General features: G+C 37.7%; 1 protein-coding gene across 6 annotated transcripts in view; it reads right to left on the minus strand.

The window, feature by feature from the left end:
• PLEKHB2 (pleckstrin homology domain containing B2) overlaps positions 1 to 3,072 on the minus strand; it is a 51,713-nt gene extending 48,641 nt beyond the window's left edge. Inside the window, exons 1-2 of one of the 6 annotated variants that reach the window (XM_011367730.2) lie at positions 2,953 to 3,027; positions 1,671 to 1,732 (exon numbers count right to left, since the gene is read on the minus strand). In XM_011367730.2, coding sequence (XP_011366032.1) covers positions 1,671 to 1,731 — 61 coding nt within the window. In that variant the 5' untranslated portion in view covers position 1,732; positions 2,953 to 3,027. Of the gene's footprint in view, positions 1 to 1,670; positions 1,733 to 1,855; positions 2,919 to 2,952 lie in introns of those variants that run through there. The other 5 variants (XM_011367728.2, XM_011367729.2, XM_023535179.1 and 2 more) reach the window with 5 other exon arrangements.
• Positions 3,073 to 22,894: the final 19,822 nt, after the last annotated feature.

Raw genomic sequence — 22,894 nt, forward strand, 5'->3', positions numbered from 1 at the left:
GGTGGTTCTGAGTTTGAAGCCCACTTTACCTTTTACTATGATTCTGGTCAAGATACTAAACGTCTCTAAGTCTCTTTTTTTTTTACCTCTATGACAAGACATTATGAGTTATTTTATGGGTTATTGAGAATTAAATGAGATAATATGTCCAAAGAGTCCTATAGAAGATGCTTCAAAAGTGAGATGTGCTATAATTACATTACTATTTTGTTCTAGGAACTGCAATTCAGGATTACCTGGTCACACCTGACTCATTCACAATATCCTGGTTCCTCTAGTTAGTGCTCTCTGTACTTGAGCTATAAGTTACTTCCTTATCAAAGAGGAAAACTCCTTCAAGGATGGTAATGTAAAGGCAACAAAAAGTCCCAGGTATACTCCAAAAAAGAAGACAAAAAGACTGGGTAACGCATCATCATTTAGAGGTCAGTTCATATGTGGTGTTGGCCATTTCCAAGTAACAACTGCTTCTTAATAAGCCCAAAACAAACACTCATCAAAGGGCAGACAAAGGCAAAAAAGTTCAAATTTCTGTAACCATGATCAAATTCAGAATACACAACCAATACATAAGACATGACTGGTACGACTGGTCCACTTTTTATAACATTTTTTAAAGATTATTGTACTGTGCAGTTTGGGGTAGTTACTGATACTAATAACGTAATTCTTTAATTTAGACATCCAGTACGAAAAAGTCAGAAGAAAGGAGAAAGAAACTAAGTATTAATATAGGATGGCAAGCTGGGAAGCATAGCAAAGCTTCCAGAGGGAGTCAAGAAAAACCTCTATCTTCCCAGGGAATAATAAATATGAGTATAAGAGAGGTATCTGTTCTTTCTCTACCACTGATGTACACATTTCGTAAATTCGGTCCTTGAGCTTATCAGGAAATACACAGAATGTGCTAACACCATTAAAAATACAATGCTAGTAAAGAACTGTTGTCGGGTTCTGAATTCTTTTCAGCAGCCTCCTTCAGTGAAACTGACAGTTAACAGTAAACATGTTTAGGTATTACCTCGTAGAGTATAGGGATACCTGTACCAGTTTTAACTAAATGTTTCAATTGCTTTGGTTGCCATGTAGCTCATAGTCAAAGATTAAGAAATTATGTTAATTATGTCCTAGAAGCTTGCCTGTAAAGCAAGTTCCAGGAAAAATGTTTAAACGTACATTTTGCTTGAGATCATAGAAAAATGTAGCTAGTTAAGCATATAGAAATGACAGCTTAAACAATAACAATGGTCACAAAATGTTTAGTTTCTGCCTTTTGCTTTAAAGATAACATCACTAACACATAATCATGAGATACTTTGCAGAATCTTGGTTCCTCAACCCTGTTAGGTCAGAAAGTTAAAAAGGCTTCAGACAAGATGAAGGCTGGAACTAAATTAGTCAGACTAAGGAAAGCTCAAGAATCAACCAATCAGCTTCACCCGACTCGTGACCCCTAACCCTCAATTTCTGCCTTTAAAGACCCTTGATTAAAAACCACCCGGGAGTTCAAGTTTTAAGCAATAGCTTCCCATTCTCCTGGCTTGGCGCCCTGCCAATAAACAGCTCTAATTTCTCTACTGTAAAACTTGGTGTCCAGTGTTTGGCTCTGCTGCAAGGTCCAGTGGGCCCACCCTCTTCGGTTTGGTGTCATCAGTTAAGCATTTACTTACCACCTACAACATGCCAGACACTATCATGTGTGCCAGGATGATCCTGCAAATTATGCTTCATTCTGTCCTTAGAAATTGGGGGTGGAGGTGGGGAGTCATGTAAGGAAATCACTACCAAACCGCAGGCACAAGAGCAGCCCAGACAAGCACCTGCCCAGTCAAAGGGTCTATTTCCAATATCCTACCTCTTATCAATAACTGGCAGCCTTGGGTTAGGAACTTCCAGGACCCAGGGAACCGAGCACAAATGAACCAGTAGCAGGAGCATTCATTCCCACAGTCTGGCCCTTAGGCGCTCCCACTGCACAGCACGTATACACAGAGAGTTTGGACGTTGATTTGCTCGACAAATATTGAGGGCCAAAAGTAAACAGGCAGTTAACAGTTCCAGCTCGGGCTGTAAGTCCCTGTGTAACTTAAGACAAGTCACTTCCTGCACTGGCATTAAACCAGTGGTTTCCTCAAGACTATGAGACCCAGGAACTTTCCTCCCTTTAGATATAAATGCTCTTCTCTCTGACAGTGGCTCTACCTAGTCCCAGTCAGAGGAGGATCAAAGATTCTCCAAGGCCAGCGGTCAAAGGCTTTTGAAATTAACTATATTCTCTCAGATTTTTTGTCACTGTAACCGTCCCAACTCACTCCTTTCCCTCCAGCTTGAAAAACTGAAACTTTATTATGAAGCTCATTTATGAAGCCTCTTCTATGTAAATAAGGATACATTTGATTTAAGAAAAAAAAAAAACCTGTGCCGACGCGAAATAAAAAATTTCTGACCTCCCCCAGAGTTCCAATCTAGTCGGGTGAGAGCATCGAACGTGAAAAAAAGATTCACTATAAACAATGTACAACCATGCATCTAAAGCTAAGGACACTGCAAAACCAAGAGTAGGGGGAACGAAGCGGGACGTGCCCACCAACGAGCGCAAAGCTGCCCCGCTACTCCAAAATCCTAAAGGAGGCTGCAAACACGGGCGAGAGGAGAGCCGAAAAGGAGCCTGAATCCCACGACCGTAGGCCCAAGCCTGGGAAAACAGCGACCGGCGGGGAGCACGCGCGAGACGGAGGGGGTGGGGGAACCGGCTTTGGGAGCCGGGAGGAGAAGGCGCAAGCCGGGAGCAGACGGTTGGACCTCTAGGAGGGGCGTGGAGAAGTGGGAAGCTCCAGAGGAGGTTCCGGAGGGGGTCGATGCCAGGTCAGGAGAGCGGAAGGGGCACGGGAGGCCGGGGGACACCCCAAGGAAGTCTGGGGGGGGGTCATCCGGATCAGAAGAGACCTTCACCTGTGAGTACAGACGCGGTGGCCGCTGCGGCTGCGCACCAAACCGCGGAACCAGCGCAAGGTCGTCACGGAATCCTCGACTCCGCCCGCCATGCGCCTGCGCTTTGGCCGCCGGCCCGCGTCCCTCCGCTAGTGCGCATGCGCAAGACCGGCCTGCGCGCGCAGCCCTGGAATTGAGGTGGCAGGTAGATTTTGGAGTATCTGAGGTGGGAGGGGGGAGCGGGGGAGAGCGGCGGGGAGCGGGGGGGGAGCGGAGGGGAGCGGAGGGGAGCGGAGCGGAGGATCCTGGCCAGCCTCAGCCCTGCTGCAGTACAGGCATAATTTTCAACTAAAAGAGGACTTAGCAGGGAAAAGTATAAGCTGAGTCTGGAGCATCCAAGAGCACCAGAAGTGAAGAATGCTCAGAAAATACAAGCGTGGAGGCATGTGAGAGGACACAGGCATCAACCTGAAAGAGCTCTCTAAAGGACAAACCTAGAACATTTTGAGCCACAAAATAAGTTGCATAGTATTAGATTATAACAATATAAAATAAATACGAGTCCATTCTTCTGTAATAAATGATTAAATAAATTAATGGGGAGAAGAGATACATCTTCCTTATAGAAGAATTCTAATTAATCATACCCCATCCAGAGAGGCTATTAATCTCCAACCACACGCCTCTGAGTGTCGGCTGTGAATAGAGTACAAAGAGTACATTATGGAAAGGAGGAAAAATAACTGCAATGGAGAAACCTGACAAACACCACTCGTGGTTGGCATCAACAATGATAATTCATGTTGATAGTATTTACCCTTGATATGATATAATGAAAATGGCACTTTTCCTGGGTCTTCTTGGGCCTTCCTCTCCCCCAAAAAGCATAGCTCCAGTCTGACCATGAGGAAACCATCAGACAAATACCAATTGAGGAATATTCCACAAAATGCCTCACCAGTAGTGCTCAAAACTATCAAGATCATCAAAAACAAGGAAAGACTGAGAAACTGCTACAAGTAATGTGGTATCTTAGATGAAATTCTGGAACCCCAAAACAAGGATGTTAGTGAAAAAAATTTTAAGTTCCAAAAACTCTTGATTTAAGTTAATAGTCATGATTAATAATTTTTTGTTTTGACAATTGTGCCATGATTATGTAAGATGTTAGCTTTAGGGGAAACTGAAGAGTATAATATCTTTGTAACTTCAAATCTAAAAGTATTCCAACATAAAAAGTTTATTTTTTAAAATACAGGGAAAAGGGAAATTTAATTATCATGGCTGCCAAACTTTTAAGATGCTATTAAGTCCCTATGGGACCTCTGGGGGTGCGGTAAGGATACCTCCTCAGAAGTGACCTGAGGGAACTTCCAGCAACCCTAATCCTGAACATTTAAGGTTTGGTATCTTTTCTATATGTAAACTCTCTCTCTCTCTCTCTCTCTCTCTCTCTCTCTCTCTCTCTCTCTCTCTCTCTCTCTCTCTCTCTCTATATATATATATATATACACACACACACACACACATATATATATGTACTTCAAATATATATATATGTATATTCAAAAAAATTCCTAAAGAGGTGTGGTGGCAGGGGACTTTATGCAGGTGAAGAGTTTGCAAATCAGCCTCCGGTGGAAACCAAAAGTGTACTCCACCAAGACAAAGGGAAGGCCACATTTTATAGAGAAAGTCCCCAACCAGGGTCCCAATTGATTCAATTTTATGCAAATGAGTTTTCCAAATTTGTGCAGTTCTGATTGGCTGTTATAGAGTAGTTCTGATTGGTTGATTTAGATATAAATGGGGATATAATGTTTAGTTTTGGTTGGATAGGGCAGGTCTCAGTTCAATGGTCAAAATATAAAACCATGAACTCCCTTGTAATGATTGACTCACAGAGCAGAAGCATAGTACAGGAAGTTGAAAGCTCAATCTATGGTTTTTCCTGAAATGCAGTGTGTGAAAATCCTCTGTCAGTGAAGAGGAAATTTGAGGAATTTACATCAAAAAACTAATCAGCTTTTTTTTCAGCTTCTGTAAATATGCTTGCTGTATGCAGGAGCTCATGCAAGAGCTCACTTGCACCTTGCTCAACTTGTAAATGTAACTGTTTGTACCCATAGCAGCCCCCCGCCTCTTATAGCACCTTGTACCCAGGCAGATCCCCCGCTTCCTGTAACAATTTGCAAATATCGGTAACCCTTAGCAACCAGGCCCTTCTCCAATGTTACTACTTGCTATCTGCATATAGCAACTACTGAGGTTTGTAACAATTCAAGTTCAAACTGACCAATAAGCGTGTGTAAAATTCTTGTATATAAGGAATGTTGCAAATGAGCACACTGCCCAGATCTTCAGAGCACTAGCTCCTCTAGGACTGTGAGTAATAAACCTGAGTTCTCCTTCTCTTCGAGTTACTGCTTGGTTTTTCACTGGACTGGGTTTGGGATTTTTCCACAACATCAGTAATGGCCACTAGACTCTGGTTATGAATTGGGCCCAGTTAACCATGAAAAGAACTTGTTGGCAGATATACCCCTTCTCGAGATTCAAGTTTCCCACTTTGTCATCAAAACCTGTTAGCAGTCAGCGTTGATGATCAATCCCATGTGGGCGCCAGAGTGGATTGGCTACCTGCTTCAGGTCCATCCAGTGCCTCGGTGGTACTCCTGAGGTTGGGCAGTAGCTAATAGAATAACTAGGGCCATTTGCTTACAAGAGGTCTCCCAGGCATCTGTTAAACGCAAAGAAATCATCTGAAGTTGGGTTTATGCAGAGTTAGCACGGTGTGAATAGGATTTCTTTATGATTTCCTATAAAACAGCTAGAACAATTCGAGAGAACTTGAACAAATAGAGGTACTCAATTTGTAACTTCAAGAAAGCTAGGGGCAATTGGTGAAAGGTATTTGGTTTGGGAGTAAAGGTTTTAACCATCATGGATTATAAACGCAAAGGAGGATGCAATGGCTTGATAGATGGTTTCTATGCTTGCAACCATTGTGCAAGTCTTTACAGAAGGTTTTAGGCACCTGGTTATACAGAACATCAAATGGCTTGACAATGAAGCAAATTAAACAAATTAGAACAACAATGAGTAGAACATAGGTAGTCCAGACCTTAATGCTGAGCCCAGTTGGGAGCCAGCTGAAAAGATCAGAAAATCTAAAGCCTAATCAGTTAGTGTCACTTGCAATGAAACTGGAATTTCCCTTAAGGGATTTTGCAAGTTTAGGAAGCTTAGTTCTTTCTAATTCTACCTGGAAAAAAAGGTATTTATCCAGGTTCAGGAAGAGGTATCAGCTACGCAAAAACTCTTCATTGGGCTGCAAGTAAATAATCTAAAGCGCTCCTGTTGTCAAGGACTACTTGAGCTAAGGAATCTTCCTTGAACTCTGATGACTCTAGTAATTAAATGGGCTATTCTGATAACTATTCTGGGTAGATTTGACATCATTATATCTAATTGAGCAGTGCCAAAGCCAGTTCATGAGTCTACAATTCTAAGGATCAAAATTTATTGATCTCAAATTTTCTAATCAAGGTTCAGCTACATCTGAGAAGAGTAAAAGGAGCTAAACTAGAACCATAGTCTTACATACTTTTATATGTTTTCTACTGATGATATTCAAAAATTGTACACCTAGATTTATATACTACATACATAAATTAGTGTTGGAATTTAGGGAAATTACCATTTACACATGCAGGCCCAGAATCATACAGGAATTACAAATAGAAATAATAATCTGTTTACCATGTAAATAGCTGTTTGTGAATTTTTTTTCTCCCTCTTTAATTCTACCTCTCCCCCATCCCTGACCTATGGATGTTGCCATTTCCCCTTAAGAACTGGATCTCCCACCGGGGGTATGGTCCGTGGCTCCACCGGGAGCGCAAACCCAGGACCTTCTGTGTGTAAAGCAGACATGCTAACCACTACACTATGAAGCCACCCCTGTGAAATTTTTAATAGTTAATAGAACAAAATCTTTATGAACATAGTACCAAGCTGTAGCAAATTACACCAATTAGTAAGAAGCTCAAATTTATAAGGATAAAAATCCAATATCCCTGAATTTTTAAGCATTCATCTCAACATTAACATGATTTCATCTAAAAATTATCCCATTACAAGAGATGTTTTAAATTATCTTCCCTTTCCAATACATCATCATACTCTCAAGAGATGAAATTTTATCCAATATTACCCATTCTCATGAATCTGATATGTTTTAGTGCATACTAAGGTAAGTGATCTGAAGGATTCAATAAATTGAATTTCTAGAATCTAAAGTATTGATGATGTTGTACAATAAGCCTGTCTTCCAGAAAACCATGTCTCTAGTTGAAATATATTCCTGTATTAATGAGAAATTAAGACTGGCTGCCAATGAAGTTAGACTTTTCCCTAATTGTCAGATAAGTTTGACCTTCTCTATTACATTTCTTAGTGAATAGGACCAGTCTCATTTTTTTAATGTATCCTCTATAGGAACCACCTAAGTGTTGGTCAAAAATATATGCTCAAAGGATGTGGAGAAATAGGAACCCTCATATACTGCTGGTAGAACTGCAAATTGGTCCAGCCAGTACGGAAAACAGTATGGAGGTTCCTCAAAAAACTAAGAATTGACCTACCATATGATCCAGCAATCCTTCTACTAGGTATTTACCCCAAAGACTTGAAAACTCATATTCGAAAAGATATTTGCACACCAATGTTCATAGCAGCATTATTCACAGTGGCCAGGACATGGAAGCAATGGAAGTCTCCTACGATGATAGATGATTGGCTAAGAAGTTGTGGTACATATATACAATGGAATATTACTCAGCCATAAAAGAGATGAAATACTGCCATTTACAACAACATGGATGGACCTTGAAATAATCATACTAAGCAAAATAAGCCAGACAGAAAAAGTTGAAAATCACATGATATCACTTATATGTGGGATATAAACCTAAAAGCAACAAATGAACAGGACAAACAAATGGAGACTTATGGATATGGACAATGGACTAGTGGTTACCAGAACGGAGGGGGGAGGGGAAAATAAAAAAATAAAATGTTAAAAAAATTATGTACATATAGTATGAAAAAGTAAATAAATAAACTGGCATTTAAAAAAGAAAAAATATCTACTCAAGGAAATAATAGATGATGGAGGCTTGAACTGAATCAGGGATGAATGTGATGGTGAAGCCTTGTTTTATCCATCACTCAACGGCAGTCCCCAGAGTAAATCTCTGATTCTGTCATTGAAGAACAGATATTTGTCTCCTACCATCATCTAATAGAGACAATGGGCCTCTTCATTTCTTTCTCTTAGTCACTAAGAGAATATACATGGGCAAGAGTACCACTTAGTGGATGATAGCTGGAAAAAATTTTGGTCTCAGAGGAAGTACCAATTCATCTTATGGCACACTTTAATTTAAATAATACAATTTATAGAACCACTAACTTTTAAAATTACATTAAATGTTATCCATACTGATAAATATTTAAAATGTTAGGCTTATTCTTTATGACACCTCTTAAAATATATTTTATTTTTTAACACTGGCATGAGGTAAAAGATCAAAAACTCACAAGGAAGTCATCTTCAAAATACTGAATTCAATACAATTAGAAAAGTAAGTTACAGCCTTAAGCTGGTAGATTAGCTACTGTCAAATTATTACCTTTATCTAAAAGAAGTGTCTTATATTTGAATGTGAGGCTACAATTCTTCCTTAATAACTATTTCCCCATTAAGTGGTATGTAAAACTACTGGATTGTCAGTTCCCATGGCACAGAGACAGAACATGCTGAATAGGACTGTTTCCTGCTATGGTGGCTTTAGAGGGGAGATTTTGTAAAATCAACAGGAAAGTTAGGTAGGAATGATCAAGTAATTACTAACAGGAAAAACTATGAGATCATCAGTTCTTCCAAGGTAGAGATAGATGTTAAATGACAATCCAGCATTTAAACAAGTTCTCTAGACAGCTAAAGTTTGAGAGTATTGTATCATGATATTTTTATGCCAAGTTTTTCCATTTACAATGATTAAAACAGCAACAATCAGAAAGTACTGTATAGTCAAAGGTTAATGATATGAGGTGATCAAAATGTACAATCTAGAATTGGGGTCCCCAACCCCTGAGCCACGAACCAGTACCAGTCTGTGGTCTGTTAGGAACCGGGTCACCCAGCAGGAGGTGAGCTGCAGGGGAGCCAGTGAAGCTTCATCTGCAGCCACTCCCCAGCACTAGCATCACCACCTCAGTTCCACCTCAGATCATCAGGCATTAGATTCTCATAGGAGCACTGGTCCTTGGTGCCAAAAAGGTTGGGGACCGCTGATCTAGAACATAGAAAAGGTGACCAACCAGCTTGTCACAAGAGAATTAAGCTCATCAATATATCCTGGAATATAATTATGGCAATTATGAAATAAACATAAGTATTATGCATAGCAGGAGTCAACTTTACTGGTCTAGTCCCAGATCTTGGGAAAAACCATCTACTTCAAGTTCTGTCTGCTCTGGATAACTCTAATTTGAGGTCTCCTATAGGCTGGAATGTGCAGTCAGGCAAATGAGGTGCAACTGTGGGAGCCTTTTTAAATGAAAAACATAAATCCATGAATCAATACCTTGTAACTTCGCAGCACAGGAAATAGTTAACAATGCCTACTACAGTCCTTTTCAGCAAGGCTGGAGATTCCTCTCCAGGTTTATAGGCCATGAGGATTGATGTTTTCTTCTTCCAGGATTGTGCTGTGGAAAAATTGCTCTATGCATTTGGAATTAATTTCAAAAGCTTTTATGATAAGTCAGAATGTTTCCTTATTAAGGCAGGTTTGTGCATTCCCTGATCTAGTCTTATAGGTCTCCTGGTAATGCTTTTAAAAGGAGACAATTGATATTTACCAAAGAGAGTAGATCTTAGGTTAAAAATACCAAGGGAAGGGTTTAAGGCCAAGGCAGGTTAAAAAGATTCAACAAGTTTTGCCAATTGAATTTTGATTGTCTCATCAGTTTAGTCTATAAAACCAGAGGACTGGGGATGATAAGTGCCATGTAAATGGTGCAATATCGGCCAAATTTTGAATACCTGGTGATAATTTGTCTTGTAAAGTGGGTTCCCTGATTGTTATGGAGCTCTGTGGAGATTTTCCCAGCAGGAAAAATCTATTTTAGAAGTATTTTAGTAACGGCTGCAGCTGTAGCTCTCTGGTATGTGAAGGCTTCTACTCAATGAGAATACATACAAATCATCATTTGTACATTTTTATTCTTGAGGAGGGCTGATTGGATTAAAATCCACTTCCCAAAATTCAAAATTCTAATATATCAAATAGGTCTAATTAGTTTAATTTCTCACTTTTGTAAAGAGAGAGTGAGAAATAATGCTTTAGGAATCCTTGTGAAGAATTTCAAAGTTATCTTTAAAGATCAAGTTTCTATTTAAATTATGAAATTTGGTGAGTTTGTTAAACATCTACTTAGGTAATAAGGATCATAGGTCACTGTAAATAATACTGAAATCATTGTAGGCGATTAGAGAAAGTTTAATGTTTAGAAGGAAATTTGGCCCTTTTAATATTAAGACTATTTTGGTTACCAAGCGATCAGAAGCCTGATGATGCAGAGCACAGGAAATAATTTTAATGAAACATAAAATCTTTGTTTTTCCTTTTATAATCTCTTATTAAGAGCATACCAGTAATACTGAAAAACTTTATCCTTGTAACAAAGAGATAAAACCAAATTCTAATTCTGTATTAGGTATTTTTGATATTAACTTAAAAATAAAAGGCCTTTCAAAATGAGAGGCAACAAGCATTTATTTGAGATTAAAAAAATAGCTAGTGGGAAACACTAATTCAGGCAGATACCCAAATGATGTTCCTATTAGAACACAAAGGCAAGGGGTATTTATGAGAAGGGGAAGAGAAACAATCGCATCAATAGAAGAAAGGAATTTCCATTGGTGCAGACAACATAGCAAAGTGACACTAATTCTAAAGAATGTTTTTAATCTTCAGTCCAGTAGTCATAATCACTGCTCTCTTGTTATCTCTCCTTACAAACACTTCTGTGGGGCGCAAGGTTGCTTTAATCCCAGTCTAAAGGCAATTTTGCCCTGTTTTAACATTTCAAAAGTTTGAGGCATAGGTTGTGCAAGGAAGTTCCTCTGGCACGGCAGCATCGGCTCCATTTTAAAGTGGCTCCATTTATTATTTTTTGACAATATTAAAAGAAAGTTAAGTTAAATGAATCCATTCAAATATTAGCTAATTTAACTATACATAAGATTTCCTTTTCAAAAACGTAAGATTGGAGACTTAGTGTGCAATTTTGCAAGGCTGGAAGGGCACAAGATGCCTCAGATTAAGATCCAGACACTATGACAAAGCCTGAGTAGGATATAATGGTGATTGAAAATAATTGCATATGAAAAATAAGATATGTATGCTTGGTAAAAGAAAGTATGAGAAAATGGAAATGCATTTTAATTAAAGGAAAAGATAATTTTGTCCTAAGGTAAAATAATTGTTCCAGAATAAGAGAGGAAAAAGTAGGACAAAGCTGAAAGTTTTATGAAAGTAGTGAAAGGTTTAAACCTTTCCACTGTCTGCCAGTCCAAAAGCTAGCAGATCAGTGGGCAATCAGATGCCCTTTTCTTTTTCCCTTTTTTTTTTTTTTCAGATGCCCTTTTCTAACTTCAGCTCTTCTTTAAAGTTTAATTTAATTCATCATTTAACGTAACTTAGAAAACTTTAAGGTTTCAAGTAACCAAAGAACTTTGGAATACTACTTACCGAATAGTACACCTAGAAACTCTCATCCCATTTATCTCTAGGTTAACCATCTTTTTTTAAATAATTGTTTTTAGATTACTCCTGAAGATTGTGCCCTTGAGTGCCTTTAGCGTGAGTGTCGTCACAAACCTGGAAAGGGCTAAGTCTAAACCTGAAGGCCTGCCACCACATATGCCAAATACACAACTAGATGAAGTTTCCTTTCCTTGGTTTGCCAACCTATGGACTAAACACAAATCATATGGGGCAGGGGGAATCCCTCTCAGTCCAAAAACATATAGACTAAGGCTAAAACTGGATAAGGGTCCCGTACCTAAAGTGAGATAAGTCTCTGAGACCTCAACTGAAAATGTAGGACACCTTGGATCCAAGAGGACTTACCTGAGACCATCAGGCACTGCTGAGAAAACAACAAAGCTTAATGGACTCATGCAGGGACCAATGCATTGTTTCAGGATTGCACTGGGAGGAAAGTTGGGTATCACTTCAGATCCACTGCCACCAAAGTCATGTCAACAAAAATTCCCAAAGAGGTGTGAAAAAAGGAGATGCTTTATTCAGGTGACACAGGCAGCCATGCAGTTACTGCCCCCGTTTTACAGGCCTGGTTCTCAATACCTTTCTCCTTTCCCCTATTAAAAATTAACTTTTGAGACTGAAAAGTTTTTTTTAAAGAAAGGGTTTATTGAGCTATATGCCAGCCAGAAAAAAAAAAATCAGGTTTTGGGGCATGCAATCTAAATCACCAGCAGCAGGGCTAGAAAAAGAAGACAAACTGCCATACTGAGATTGATGGGACTCTTTTATGCAATGAATTTTGAGAAGAAAAATGTAAGTTGTTTTGAAAGAATTTACGTTGGCTAAAGATAAAGGGGGCGATAAAAAGTGAAGTGGGGCTAGTTCTGGGATAGGTGTATAGTCCATAAGGAAGCAGTGTGTGTTTATTTTGGATTAGTTGTGGGTAACAGTCTAGAAAGTTCATGCACAATCAGGATGCAGTGGTGCCTAGTGGTTGGCTATTCTCTCTAGATAAAGGCCTGGAAATTGATCGGAAGTTTCAACATGCATTCAGGAATGTGAGCAGTCTTTTCTGACCATGGCTCTCTTAACTGATTAGCTCTCCTTTTCTCTTCTTCACACCCTCTAGCTTGCTGTAATTTAATTTAGAACATCTTAGAATTTTTTTCTTCTCAAACTGCCCTCCCCCCTGTCCCCCCCCCCCACGCCCACAATCATACCTGCTCTGGGTTGCAGCTTTTTCTGCCTTTTGAACTATCCACATGAAAGTGAGTTCCTACTCTCCCAAACCCACCAAGGCCTCTAACTGCTGCTTAAGTTGGCTGTGCTGCTTCTATTTCATAGAAGTCTAAGGAGAGAATAAAAGACAAAAGTGTGTTTTTAGTGTATCATCTTGAATCAGAAAGCTCCATCCAAATTGCTTTCTATCGTTCGTATTCAACTGTCTCAAGGTGTCTGCTTAGCTGATAGCACCCTTAAATGTGTCCCAGGATTATTTGGGATTCATTCTTTTAAAAATACATTTTCTTTTACCTTAATAGGGCCTATTTGCTGATCCAAAACAGAGTTTTGCACTCTCTGCTGCCTTTAAATTCAGGCCTTCTGGGGCCACCGTTTATACTTTCTGAGCTTTCCAACTTCATTGCGCATGCTTGCTTTCTATTTCTTTTGTTTATGTTTGTCTATAGTCCACCTTAAAAGCACCATTAAAGGAGAGAATCTCAACACTCTCAGATACAATGGAATGTATTCTGTAACTGATTATAAACTGATTTAAAAAACAGATTCAAAGTAATTCTTACAGCATGCAAAAACTTTAGCCATTTGAGCAAAACCTTAACTTAGTCCATTTGCCAGGAACATAATTTGGATCCACTTTTTTTTTTTTTGAGTTTTATATTATTGTGCCTGAGACATAACTAATGTTTGTAAAATAAAAGATATGAGATCTCCGCCTGTGTTTATTTCTATTTTTATGTATATATATGTATATATGTTTTAGATATGTTATATTTCTACTGCTGACTGGTATGGCCAAAATTTGTAAACTCAAATTAGATTGCAAAGGAGCCTTATCCAATTGGCTTAAAACAAATGAGCACTTATATGAATCACAGAAAGTAACTCAATTGCTTTTAAGTGCGTGTGATCTAGGATTAATTTTTGGTGAATAAAAACTAGCTTACGGTTGTTGATTTAATTTCAAAAGACATATAGTTGTCCATTGCTCTGCTAGCTTTGGGACTAACAAATCAGATGGAAAAGCAGGATAATAAATTTGGAGATCTCAGTGTACCATTTGCAAGACTAGAAGGGCATGAGTTACCTCATATTAAGATCCAGAAACTTCTGACAAACCCTGATTTGGTTGTTATGGTGATTGAAAATGATTGCATATGGAAAATAAGGTATGTGTGGTTGATTAAAGAAGGTATAAGGAAAGTAAATGCATTCTAGTTAAAGGATAAGGAAGTAATTTTGTCCTAAAGTAAAATGATTGTTCCAGAACGAGAAAGGGAAATGTTAGTATAAAAAGCTGAAAGGTTTATAAAAGTTGCAAAAGGGTTATGGAAGTTACAGAAAGTTATGAAAAAGGAATATTGAAAAAGAAACTTTATGTATGGTCAAGCAAACTAAGATTGAAATATTTAAGTTAATTTCTTGTAATATCAAAAGTATCCTGATTCAGAATTGGAATTGGGTTTCTCTCTCTTTTAAAAGGACAAAGATTTCCTCTACTATTGGTACTCTATTCATGAGAAATTATTAAGGGAAATTAAAGATCGCAGATCTTATTAAAACTATTCCTGCATTCTATTTGTTGGGTCTTTGATTGCTTAAGTAAACCAAGTCTTTGTAATATTAAAATAATTAAATTTTGCTTCTATCAATTTAACTTTCCATATTTCTTGGGAAGTCTTTAATCGTCAGCATGATTAAATGGATAATTAAAGTAAGGGACTCTCCTTACAAAGAGAGGAAATTAAAGTAATTAGTGCTATTTGAAATGCTGGAGTTCTAAGGATTGAAAAGTATATTGTAATCCAATTTTCTCCTCCTCGATGATAAAAATGTACTAGTAATGATTTGCATGTATTCTCATTGGGTAGAATACATACAAATGTCAGAGGGCTACAACAGCAGCAATTAGTAAAATATTTCTAGAATGGATTTTTCCTGCTGGAAAATCCCCACAGAGCTCCATAGCAATTGGGGACCCAGTTTACAAATTCTATACCAAGGATACAAAATTTGGCCGATATTGTAGCATTTGTATTGAGCTTATCATCCTCAGTCTCCCAGTTTTATAGAACTAATGAGGTAGTCAAAATTCAATTGGTGAAACTTGAATATTTTCATCTACTTTGGCCTAGAGCCTTTCCCTTGGTATTGCTTAACCTAAAGCTACTCCCTTTGGTAAATATCAATGGTTTCTTTTTAACATCATTACTGAAAAACGTATAAGACTAGATGAGGAAATGCACAGACCTGCCCTATTAAGAAAATCTTATAACCTATTGTAAGGAACTTGTGAAAGCCCTCAAAAAAAACACAAGTTTGTAGAACAATGTTTTCACAACACAGTCTCAAAAGATGAAGACCTCAAACTTCATGGCCTGCAGCCCGTACATATGGTCTGCTGAAAAGACATCTTGACAAAGATTTTCCCCAGCCTAGCTGAAAGGGCATTGTTAACCAATCCCTGCACCACAAAGGTAAAAGGTATTGATTTTTGGATTTATGTTTCTCATTTAAAAAGGTTTCCACATTTGCACCTCACTTGCCTGACTGCACTTCCCAGCCTATAGGAGACCTCAAGTTAGAATTATCCAGAACAGATAGAATTTGAAGCAGACAGCCTTTCCCAAGACCTAAGACCAGGCCAGTAAAGGCAACTTCTGCTCTGCATAATCCTTATGTTTATTTTGTTGTTGTCATAATGATTATATTCCTGGGTATAATAGTGATCTTAATTCTCTTACATCATGCTGGTCACTTTCCCTGTGTTCTAGATTGTATATTTTGATCATCTCATATCATTAACAGTACTTCCTGATTTTTATTTTAAACCTTGTAAATAGGAAACCTTGGCATAAATACTCTGACACAGTACTCTCAAGCCTTAGCCTCCTCGGGGAACCTATCTGAATTCTGGATTGCCATTCATTGGTTGCCTCTACCTCTGGTGAATCTATAGCTTAGCAATTTCTCAACCATCTATAGCTTTACTCTTAATTTTACAAAATACCTCTCTGTAAAGCCACTATGGCAGGAAACAGCCATATTTAGTACGTTCCTGCCTCTCTATCATTGAAGTTGACATTCCAGTAATTTTGCTGCAGGCTTCTCAAATGGAGAGATGGGACACTGAGGCTATAAGCAGGAAGCAGCGTTTATTGATGCCGGCACCGGCTCAGAAGATTCTTATCCAAAGGCTGAGCCCCGATTGTAACATAATGGGCAGTTTTATACAGTCTTGTCATTCCCACACAGCTACAGATATAAAGAAGAATATTGATTGGTCGGCAAGCTATGAGAAAACCGATGTTAGCCCGAGTCCTTGGAAGGTGGTGGGCAGTCAGGAACGAACTTGTTCAAGCAGGAAATGGCCACGCAGAGTCAGGCTGCCATAATTTCACCCATCACCTAATGGGAAAATAATGAGCTATTAAGGAAAAATTATAGCCTCACGTTATCCTTGTACAAGGAGCTGTTTTGGACCTATATGCATTGTCTGACCAGTCATTGAAGTCAAACTTGTATATCCTGGTAGAATGAAGTGCTGCTATTTTTTAATAAAAATAAATAATTTCAAATGTGAATCATTCACTTTACCTTGCTAGAAAAAATTTTAACTCCTGTATTGATATGTAATCATTTATTCAATTGAAAAAGACCTTTATCTCAATTGAGGTGATTTAGAAAAACATCAGAAAATTGATGGCTAAGAAAAACCGTTGCATACGAATATTTTCAAGTATGTGTTGCTTTTTCCTTAATATCTTAAGGTTTATCTTTTATTACTTTTCTCTTGAATTTAGTTATATAGAGTTCAGTATTTTAAAGATTACTTCCTTTTGTGATTTCTTATCATCTACCTCATAATAGTGTTTACAAAATTTGAATTCCTTTCAAGTGATGTCGGAGAGAATAAACTTAACCTTTTAAATCTCTATTAGTATAAATAACATTTTATGTAATTTTAAAAGTTTATAGTTCTTTAATTGTAGTTAAAGTGTGTCCTTTGATGGATTGGTGTTTTCTTTAAAGCAGAAGAAAAAACCCCTTTTTTAGATATTATCACCAAATGGTAATCATGTCCACAACACTTTATTTTTTATTGATTTTTTTTTTGTAGCCAAAAGTGTTAAAATTAAATATAAAGAGACATTTTTCAATTACAGAGACATTTGAAAGGTGTTTTCTGGAGGTGTGGGGCTTGGCTTAGGTACAATTCAGTAAGATCCCTGAAGCATCTTCCTGAACTGATATTATAGTAAATATCGTTGCTTGTTTACCAAACTACCTGCATATTGTGTTTCTTAGTCAACAAAAGGAATTGGGGATGAGAATAACAGCTTAATGCAGTTGAACCATGTAAATCTTTGCTTCTGATGATCATTTCAAAGGTATGTTACGAAAATAGGGCCACTGCCTATATGACTTAGGCAAAGCTGTACTTTCATCACATGACAGTCCCACAAGCTACACACCTGGTGTGCCTGAAATAATGCAGGGTGAAGGACTGGTTATATAGGTTAAGAATCCTGGAGGAATTCTTTAGGACATAAATATTGCTAAAATCAACTTGAGCGGGATGTATGTAGATAACTGGGCCTCCCCGATGCTCCTCAAGTGATATACCGTAAGGGGGTCCTGGCTTCTGAAGGTCGAGATATAAACTGTAGACCTGTGTTCCCCAGTGACCTAGGTTTCCAAGGCCAGAGGTGTGTGAGTGGTGCTCTGGGGAGGGATGATTCCAGAAGGACTAGGACTAGAGAGCAACACATTGAGACAGTCCTCATATACCTGAGGCAGGATCTCATAGCCTCCTGGGAGGTCATGATGATTTATCAGCTGGACCATTTTCTCATACAGGTATTTCAGGATGTAGCGCCCGAAAGTCCACCTCTGTAGTAACTACATGGAGGGCGGGTACAGCACACCTCTGGAAGCTCTTATGCGCAGATCACTTGCTCAGACATGCTCATGTGCAGGTTAGGTGTTATTCGCTGAATTTTAGAATATTGTTATTTCGAGGGGAGAGATCCGGGGACATTTCTCATTCCACTGTGCCTCTGATGTCACTGACTTTCATTTCATGTCCACAACATTTTAGTAGGTGCTGTAGAGGATACATGAAAAGAATGGAGCCTTGTCCTATTCAATAGAAATTCTAATTTGGTAGATAAGATTAAACCATTATCTGACTATTAGGGAATAATCTGACTTCATTGGCAGCTGGTCTTAACTTCTCAATCATTAATCTAGGAAAACAGGCTAATTGTACAATACCAGCAATATTCTAGAACATAGAAATTAATTCATTGGATAGTTTAGAGCACCTATCTAATCCTAAACACTGCAATGAAACTAATATATTCATAAGAATGGGTAAAATTGTTCAAGAAATTAAATTGTCCCCTTTTCATTTCAGCCACTAGAGCCATTCAGGCTCAACAAATATCATTAGACTCTAGTTTGAGTGATTCTCAACAATAGAGTTGCTCTTGATTATTTGATTGTAGTCCAAGGGGGAGTTTGTGTCATAGCTAATAATTCCTGCTGTCCCTAGGTACATACTTCATCCCAAGTGGAATTAGAAATAACCAAATGTCTTAGACCTGCCAAATCTCCTAAGGGGCATTCCAGGTTCACCTCTAGTACCACTGGCTGGTTGAGATTTAAATTTTCTGATATCTTCAGCTAGTGCCCAACTGGACTCAGGGCTATTTTAAGGTCCAGGTTATGAATTGTTCTACTCATTGTTGTTATAACTTGTTTAATGTACTTCACTGTCAAACTATTGATGTGCTATATAACCAGGTGTCTAAGCCCCCTATAAAGACTTGAGCAAGCTTTGCAAGAAGGATAGAAATGATCTATCAAGGCACTGCATCTCCTTTGTGTTTATATAATTTATGGTGGTTAAAACCTTTACTCGATGCTAAATACCTTTGGCCAATTACTCCTGATTTTTCTTGATTTTCTAAGTGTCTATTTGTTTTCTAACCTTTTCCAACTTGTTCTTGCTGCTTTTATAAGAGACTCTAAAGTCTTTTGAATTTGTCAGGTGTCTGAGAAACTTCTTGAAAGTAAATGGCCTGGTTGCTTTATTGGCTACTGCCCAACCATGGGAGTCCCACCAAGGGATAAGATGAACAAAGAGCTGATGGCCAAACCACTCTGGCACTGACACAGGACAAACTGACCTGATCAATCATCAGTGCTGTCTGTCAACAGGTTTTGATCCAAGAGGGGGAAATGTGGACCCTGAGAAAGAATATATTTGCCAAGAAGAGCTCTTCATGGTTAACTGGGCACAAATGCATAATCAGAGTCTAGCAACCATTGTTTACAGAGGCCTCTCATGCACACTGCCAGTCCAGAAAAAGCCACAGACTGAACTGTTAAGACTCTTGCATTGCATTCCTGTCTTTTGAGCCCAATCTTTCAAAAGAATTCCTGGAAACATATTTTGACGAGTGAATTGAGACCTGCCCTGTTCAATCAGAGGTGCCAGCTATATTCTCATTTGCATCTTTACTGACCAGTCAGAGTGGCTCCATAACAATTGATCGAAACACATGATTCTGACCAATTAGGACAGTATTATTTAGACAACCGAATCTGCAAATATGCATTCCTTATTTGCATAAAAATGAATCAATCAGGGACTATGGTGGGTGCTTTATGTTAGAGGACCTCTCTTTGTCTTGTGAAGCACACTTTCGGTAACCTTTGGATTCTTACCGCATCCCAGATTGGGGAACTCCTTTTGGCAATGAGTTGGTGGCAGCAACCTTTGGTTGACATCTGTAAAGTTAACTAAACAGTAAATCAAGCCCTGATTAGTATTAGTTAATGAGTTGCATGGTGTAATATTCCTAAGGTGGTGGTTTAAGGCTACCAATGTGATGTCACTGAAAGTGGATGGGAGGGGAGCCCTGCAGCCCATTGTCATAGGATATTTTCATTGGCAGGTCAAAGTATAGCAAAGATACTCAGGGCACAGGCAAAAAATAAAATAATTAGGAAGAGATGAGTTTTGAGTATTTGTTCCTTTCATTTTTAACATGAAGTCTCTATAATTTAATGTTTAATAATGGCAATACTTGAGAAATGGCTTACTAAATTTCTGATAACATGTCTTTTGGCTTTCAGGAAGGAGCCAGAGCAAGATATTGTAAGCAGCACTGGTACATCGCTGAACTTGTTTGGTTGCTCTTCTGATGATAGATGGTTAGAGTTATTCCAATTTTTCCTATTATCAATAAAACTGTTATGGACATTACTGTATAGTTCTTTGCATAAATATATGTTTATATTTTTCTTTGGCAGATACCTAACTTTGTTGGGTGATAAGATACGTATAAGTTTAGTTTTTTAAAGAAATGACAAGACTTTCCCAAAATGGTTATGTTGTTTTAGATTCCAACCAAATCGTGAGATTCTTATTTACTTGTAATTTAATTTTAGAATGTGTGATATATTCACATAGTTAAAAAGATAAACAAACCCTGAAAATGATCCTTCTCATATATCATTCTCATAAATTAAAAGAATTAACATCATTAAAATATTTGCACCATCCAAGCAGTCTAAAGATTCAATTCCTATCAAAATATCAATCGCGTTTTTCACAGAACTAGAAAAAATAATTCTAAAATTTATATGGAACCACAAAAGACTTGAAATAGCCCAAGCAATCTTGAGAAAGAAGGACAAAGCTGGAGGTATCACGCTACTTAATATCAAACTCTATTGCAAACCTATAGAAATCAAAACAGCATGGTACTGGCATAAAAACAGACACATTGATCAAAGGAACATAATAGGGAGCCCAGAAATAAACCAATGCATAGATGGCCAATAATCTGTGACAAAAGAGGCAAAAATATACAATGAGGTAAAGACAGTCACTTCAGTATATGGTGTTTGGAAAACTGGACAGATACATGCAAAAAAAGTGAAAGTGGATCACTTTCTTACACCTTATACAAAAATAAACTAAAAGTGAATGCAAGACAAAAATGTAAGACCTGAAACCATCTTTTAGAAGAAATTATAGGCAGTAAACTCTTTGACATTGCTTTAGCTATAAATATATATATACATATGCATGTATATATATACATATATATACATATATTTGTAATATGTCTCCTTGGGCAGGGTAACAAAAGAAAAAAACAAACAAATAGGACTACATCAAGCTAAAGTTATTGTACAGTAAAGGAAACCATCAACAAAATGAAACGACAACCTACTGAATAGAAGTGCACATTCTCCAATGATACATTTGATAATTGTTAATATCCAAAATATATAAGGAGCTCATACAACTTAGTACCAAAAACTAATCTATTTAAAAAATGGGCAGAGGATCTGAATTGACATTTCTCCAATGATGACATACAGATGACCAACAAACATATGAAAAGATAGCTCAACATCACTAATCACCAGTGAAATACAAATTAAAGCCACTGATGAGATATCACTTCACACCTATCGGAATGACTATCATGAATAAGTTAACAAACAACAAGTGTTGGTGAGGGTGTGGAGAAAAGGGAACCCTCTTTCACTATTTCTAGAAATGTAAATTGGTGTAGCCACTATGGAAAATAGTTTGAAGCTTCAAAAAATTAAAACTAGAACTATCATATGACCCAGCAATTCCATTTCTGGCTATTTATTTGAAGAAATTCAAAACATTAACTTAAAAATACATATGCATCCTCATATTCATTGCAGCATTATTTACAATAGCACAAAATGGAAGCAACCTAGGTGTTCATTGATAGATGAATGGATAAAGAAGTGGTATATAAGTACAACAGACTATTACTCAGCCACACACAAAATAAGAAATCTTGACATTTGCAACAATATGGATAGGCCTAAAAGGTATTATACTAAGTTAAATAAGTCAGAGAAATATAAATACCATATGATTTCACTTATATGTGGAATCTAAACAACAAAATAAATGAACAAAACAGAAACAAACGTAAGATACAGAGAAAAAATTGATAGTCACCAGATGGAAGGCTGGTTGGGGGGATGGGTGGGAAAGAGATTAAGAAGTACAAATTGCCAGTTGAAAAAAATAGTCACGGGGATGTAAAGTATAGCATAGGAAATATAGTTAATAATATTATAATAACTATATGTGGTATCGGTGGGTATTAGACTTATTTAGGTGATCACTTTGGAAGTTATATAAATGTGTAATCACTGTGTTGTACACTTGACTCTGATACAATATTTTATGCCAACTGAAATTGAAACTTAAATTGTAAAACTTTTTTTTTATTTTAAAAAATTTAGGTAAAAAGAAAACTATCCTCTCACCCCTGTCTCTCACTTGCTCAGGGCCCATTCTTTACCTAATGTCACCACAGGTAATCACTGCTGTTAGTTCCTTGGATTTTTAAAACTATTTCTGTATTTGTATATGAGTAAATATAAACATATGTTTTCTTTTTTATACATTGTTCTTTAACACAGTTATATTAGTTGGTTAGGGCTGCCCTAACAAATATCACAGACAAGACAGCTTAAACAACAGAAATTTCTCATAGTCCTGGAGGCTGAAGGTCCCTGGTCAAGGTACCAACAGGTTTGTTTTCTCTTGAAACCTCTGTTTGCAGATAGTCACCTTCTGCGTCCTCACATGGTTGTCCATGGGTCTGCATTGTCTGAATCCTAATCTCTTTTTATGAAGACACCAGTCAGGTTGAATTAGGGCCCACCCTACTGAGCTCTTTTAACCTTAATCACCTTGTTAAAAGGCCGTATCCACAAATACAGTTACATTCCAAGGTGCTGGGGTCTAGGGCTTCACCATATGAATTTGGAGGTGGGAGAACACAATTTGGTCCATAACAACA

This window comes from Pteropus vampyrus, unplaced genomic scaffold (assembly GCF_000151845.1).
Source record: "Pteropus vampyrus isolate Shadow unplaced genomic scaffold, Pvam_2.0 Scaffold137, whole genome shotgun sequence".
NCBI classification, from domain to species: Eukaryota; Metazoa; Chordata; class Mammalia; order Chiroptera; family Pteropodidae; genus Pteropus; species Pteropus vampyrus.